The sequence below is a fragment of the Lissotriton vulgaris genome, chromosome 3_1, assembly GCF_964263255.1.
Source record: "Lissotriton vulgaris chromosome 3_1, aLisVul1.2, whole genome shotgun sequence".
NCBI lineage: Eukaryota > Metazoa > Chordata > Amphibia > Caudata > Salamandridae > Lissotriton > Lissotriton vulgaris.
This window is the reverse complement of record NC_141689.1, coordinates 295796380-295802379: the sequence shown is the minus strand read 5'-3', so window position 1 is coordinate 295802379 and position 6000 is coordinate 295796380. Positions and strand designations below refer to the sequence as shown.

Below are 6000 nucleotides of genomic sequence, written 5' to 3'. Positions count from 1 at the left end.
CGGCGGTTCGGCTCATAATTTGATCGACAATTAGCTTAAAGTATTATTATAAAATTAGGTAGCTGCATCTAATGATTTTTGGAGTAATCTGCACCATCTGGCTGTGCACACTAAGGCGTTCACCCTTTTAATCCAGATTATGGCTGACAAACCGTTTTTGGCATTTACTTTTCACTGTCATTATGCCCTGGAGCTGGTGAGGCCAGGAGAGACTGACGTTCTGTCGCCTCGCGCCCACTCTCTTTGGACTCTTCTTTTTGTTTTTATAGCATTGTCGGCTTTGTTCCGGGGACAGAAAGATGGCGTTTTTATTGAAAAGCATGATAGGCAGCCAGGTGAAGAGTTTTGGATTTGGTGGCGGAGACGAAGAAAAGAAGGACGAGGGAGGGGCCTCCGACCCAGCCGCGGCCGCAGGGATGACTCGGGATGAGTACGAGGAGTACCAGAGGCAGCTGGTGGAAGAGAAGTGAGTGCACCATTCATTAACTAATTAATGCCTGATATCGTCTGCTGGAGGTTAATACAAGACCGGCCTGTGGTATGTGCGAGCTGGGCTCTCGCCCAGGGCGCAGAGCTCCAGAGGGGCGTCGGAATTCCCTGCAGCAGTTTCCATATGACTAAGGAGCATAGACAAGTTTGGAGGGGAGGCAAATTTGGTTTCATGCAAGGCGAAAACAAGTTATGTTCTTTATATACACCAATAAACAACATTTAGGATTGCCAGAACGCTCAATCATGTAAGCAAACACCTCTTGGGCCTTCCTTCTGCAATCCATTGTTATCAGGTTCGTCTTTAACTCAAAGACTTCAACTACCAGAATGCACTGATTTCTTATGAAAGGCGAGGTGAGGAAGCACGGGGCCCTGACCACCTGCAGCATATGGCAACCCGTCAAGCATAGTCTAATCTCATTTGTCATCGCAGTGTTATTGCTATTTTATTTGTATACGTCGTAAAAAGAGACCTCATTGATTGGGTTCCAGTAATAATACAACTGAGTAAGATAAGGGACTATTAGAGGCAATTCAGTGAACTGCTTTCTCTGCTGGTTACTTTTCAAACAAGGGTCAGCGCACGGTAATCTAGTAAGGATAATTATGAGGAGTAAACCTTTTTAAAAATAGGTCCCAGTCGTTGGCTCAAACTGCGTGTTGTGGGAGTAAGGCTTTTAAAGGTAACGGATATGATTTTGCAGTGTGTGATCACTGTTCCTACTCGTGTAAATATTTAAACAAATGACCCATCTATTTTGCAATCTAATAATTCGTCTAATTGGCAAAATATACCTATTAGTTCCAAGACCTTGCTGGAGTTTCGTGTTGCCTTCCAAAATAAATATCCACATTTTGGTTAATTCTTTACCATTTTACACACTGTTATTACAGTTTCACGATTAGTTTATTTGGAGTTTTTAAACGACTTACTGATGAATATTTACTGTTGCATTTTCTGTGAGGAACACAGCAATGGTACAGTTTGATTGTAGCGCTCAGCAGTTTGTTCTGACGTTTCTTGGCACAGAGTGTGTGAAGATGGAGACGGTTAGTGCAGATGACGCATCACTTCGAATTAACCTGTAAATATTGAAACATATCTAGGGGCTTATTTACAAGTCACTTGCGTCACTTTTGCGCCACTTTTGCGTTATTTTTAACATGGGAAAAGAGACGTACAGGTGGCACAAGGGGCTTGTAAATAAGCCCCCTAGAGCCTCACTCTCCGGCGGTAGAAACAGTTGCTGAACAGCTTGCTATCTGTAAAAAAAACAAAATGTGTTTACTACTTTGGCTAGTCCAGTGCAAGCTCCTATTGTAGTTGGGAGTAATATGGCGTTTGTTGTGATTAGGAGCACCTCAGGGATTAGAGTTTAATAGTAGATTACTGGTATTTTTTATTTTTTTTATTGTGCATTATTCGTGTTAGGTTTGTGCTATTGCTTTCTTGTGTAATTAGTGGAGTTTAGAGAAGGGATAGAATGGTGGGAATGTATTGGAAAGGAGAAGTAGAAAGTTGTGTTGTGTTATCAGTAGTCATATTTGCTTTTTAGTTGGGTGAAGGTGTAAATAAGGCGAAACACACATAACGATGAGCAGAAGATTTAGGGGGATATGTATAAGGAATTGGAGGAGAGAGGCGTTAGCCTTCCTGGCTTCACGCCTCTCTCCTCCCCTGAAACGCCAGGCTGCACCATATTTACAAGAATGAGGTGCAGCCTTGCGTTTCCCCTTTCGATGGCGCTAAGTTTAGCAACTCAGTGCCAATGCAGGCACCCTTGCATCAGAGTGCAATAGTGTCTGTGTGAAGGGGAGGATTGTTTATATTTAGAAAGGTGTACCTTCCTGCACATAAACGGTCCAGAAATGCCATTCGGTTTCATGCAGCACACATGAAAGTGACAAAATGGCATTTAAAAAAAAAAGTTTGTGTATGTATAGGTCTTAGTTTTTGTGCTGCCTCCTTTGTACGCTACCCTTGTACATAGGGGGCAGCGCCAAAATGTATTGGGTGTAGCGGTGGAATGCCCACCGCAATGCCCACTGCCCATCCCTTTCACGCTAACCATAATGTGAAAGGGGACCTTATGTACAAGGCAGAGTTAAGCCATGTTAAGTGGCTTAATGCTGCCTTGTACACAAGGCGCAGCCCCTTTCGCCACTACATCAGGATAGTGATGATGTGGTGGCGATAGGGGCTTGTACATATGCCCCTTAATCTCTTCTAGCCGCATCCTCACTGTCACAGCAACTGCCATAACTGCCAAGCAGAACTGCGAATGGTAGGGAGCAGGGAAATAAGGGGATGGACCAAGATTTGCTACACAGACACAGCAAATAGCAATAAATAGCAGGTAAATAAATAGGTACAACAAAAGCAATAGAAAGGCAATCACAACACATCTCCTTCCTATAATTATTACTGAAAAACATAATACTGAATTTATACTGAGGCATGATGTTGACAAGCTCTATGGGTGAATGCAGACTGTACTTGAAAGGTTGACGATCAGAGCACGGTACCAGGTGGCTCATTAGTGGTACAGTCCCTACATTTAGAAATTCTGTCCATGCTCTACACATTATCATCATGACTTCATTTATTCAAAGAGGTTTGGAAAATTTACTGAAACCCCCCCTCTCTTTTCGTCAGGAACTTTGACCACAACCCAATCACCCACCTTCCATTTTCCTTCTTTCACATCATGTTTGCTGTCATATCTTCTTTTGTAGTCATGTTGGTGACTCTTGATACACTCATTTCCTCTGTCAAAATGCACCCATCTGGTTTCTCCACAACCCATGCAATTCGGAAACATTTTGGTACCAGGAAGTCTTCCCTTAAGCATTTAGAAAGGCTACGTTCCTATAACAGAATTGGGGGCAGTGTGGTATGACCAGAGCAACTTCTTGACAGCAGTATCAACAGGTACTCCAGAAACTTGTGCTGATTGGATGCATTCTTTTAACATATTGTTTACGCTTTTCACCTGCCAGTTAGCTCTAGGACAATACAGGGCGTTTTTAAGGTGTACAATGGATAAGCCAGTCAGTCAGTCAGTCAAAGATCTTTTATTCGATAAATCAATATCAAAAAAAGGCACGGTACAAAAAGAAACATACTGACAATGGATAAGCTCTTTAAGAAGTCATTCATTTTATCCAAAGTTAACTGGACACCGTTATCTGTTATGATAGAACTTGATATCCCTTTTGTCATGAAGGAATCCGACAAGAAATCAATCATATCCTGTGTGGTAATATGACTGACTGCTTTAACCACAATGTAATGTGAGTAGTAGTCCACAAAAAATATAAAAAAACTGCCTGACCACGTGGTACCATTAAGAGGACCTATAATGTCCAGTCCCAGTTTGTCCCATGGCTTAGATGGAACACCTACCGGAGACAGAGGTGCCTTCCCTGTATGATTACTTTTATCACTCAAAGACTAAGTGAGACACACCTTTACTTTTTCCTCCACCAAACTGTCCATACCAGGGAACCAGTATGTAGCACTGACCTTGGATTTGGTGATGCTGCGACCCAAAAAGCCTTCATTTGCCAAGTTCACAATTCTCTCCCGCAGGTCTTTAGGGGGGGACAATTTTTCCACCTGTCACAACCATTTCTTTATAAATATACAATTCATGTCTTACTTCACCAATGCAATGAAAATGCTCATGTTGCCTATTAGGTTTAGGACGCCACCCCTGAATAATCTTGTCTTTTAACATACTAAGAATGGCATTCTTATTAGAACACTCAACCCACTCCCCTTTTGAAATTCCTAGGCGAATTTTCAAAATTTATCACATATTCTGCACGTCCCCTTTTTGTGGTAACCTTCAAGGAATTTTTGTTTCCTTGAACGAAGTCTATCTTAAAATTATGGTCCTCCAATCCCAGAAACAATTTGGCTATAGGTGGTAGAGTGTTCTCTCCCTTTGGTAGTGAAAATGTATGTACGACGTTTGTGGTCTGTTTTTAGTGTAAAAGGTAGACCCCATAAATAGAATGTAAAATGTGTGATAGCCCAATAACAAGCTAACGCTACCCTCTTGATCGTGGGATAGTTTGCTTCAAGATCCTTAAGTGTTCTAGAAGCGAATGCCATAATTTTCTGCTTGCCATCCATCATTTGTACTAATGATGCTCCTTACACCTTAGAACTAGCATCAGTATATAATAATGTCTTACAAGAGGTGTCAACATTTCCTAGTGATGATGCTTCAACAATGGCTTGTTTGATACCCTCAAAGGCCATATCACATGCACCATCCCACTCAAAATGAGGCTCTTTTTTAAAGGTGTCTTGTGATTAGCAGTTCTTCACAAATGTGACTGTGCATTCTACCACACACATGAATGGTTTTAGTTTGCCTTTGGACATGGAGTAGGTGCCTCCTTGACTGCCACAACTAGATCTAATTTAGGTTTAATCCCATCTTTGGAAATGTAATGACCCCATGTAATTTACAGATTCCACATGAATCTTGTATTCGTCTAACTTGATAGCTAGTCCCACATTTTTAAGAGTAGATAAAACATTCCTCAGTGTGCTATTGTGATTGTGCACCAAGTTACCATATAGCAACAAATCATCCTGAAAGTAAAGGACATTATTAGTGTCCTTTAGCAATTGATACAACACCGTCTGAAATACGGCAGCCACAGATGCCAGACCCAATGGCTTCCTGCAGAACCTGAAAGCACCAATAGGTGTGATGAATGAAGTTAGAGATCTCGATTCGGAATGGAATTCAATTTGGTGATATGCCAAAGAGAGGTCAATCACACTGAAAAAAACATGCATTCCCAATGATAAGGATCATATCATTGATTTTGGGTAAGGGGAACCTGTCTACCAACATTTTGTGATTCAAATCTCTCAGGTCCACACATATACGTAAACATCTATCACCTGATTCCTGGGCGACAACAATGGGAGCTAACCAAACTGAGCTTTCAATAAGCTCAATAACTCCTTGACTCATTAGTTTATCTAACTCCATCTTCAATAGTTCCCGCATCAAGTTAGGAATGGATCGGACCTTCTGTACCTCCAGTTCAGCATTCTTCTTTAATTTTAATTTGTGTTTAAACTTTTTCTTAGTGAGCACTTCTGGGAACTCCTCTGAAATTCTGCTACTCTGGTCTGTTTGCTTTATGGCCATCACTGGTTCATTACTGATAGGGTCTTATTTGACGCCTAAATCCTTTCGGTGTCTCCAACCTAATAAGATAGAACCCCTCTCCACAGCGTAGACACAACTTGGGTAGTTCTATCTTTGAAGACAATAAACATATCAAGCATTTGTAACAGGGGAATGAGAGCTTGATTATAACTCCGAAGTTTGATCTCTGCATTTACCAGTGAATATGCATTTTTTCCAATTTTTCAACAAAAGGTTTTGGGTGTATGGCAAACATGGGTCTGCATACACTGTCACACCCACCTCATTCAAATGTATCTTAGAAGTGGGATCGCTTCCAACCCATCTG

At 41.4% G+C, this 6000-nt stretch overlaps 1 protein-coding gene across 1 annotated transcript in view; it reads left to right on the top strand.

Annotated features, from left to right (window-relative positions):
* Positions 1–201: 201 nt before the first annotated feature.
* Positions 202–6000, top strand: part of CPLX4 (complexin 4) — a 284560-nt gene continuing 278761 nt past the window's right edge. Inside the window, exon 1 of the mRNA XM_086962923.1 lies at positions 202–466. Coding sequence (XP_086819049.1) covers positions 300–466 — 167 coding nt within the window. The 5' untranslated portion in view covers positions 202–299. The remainder of the gene's footprint in view (positions 467–6000) is intronic.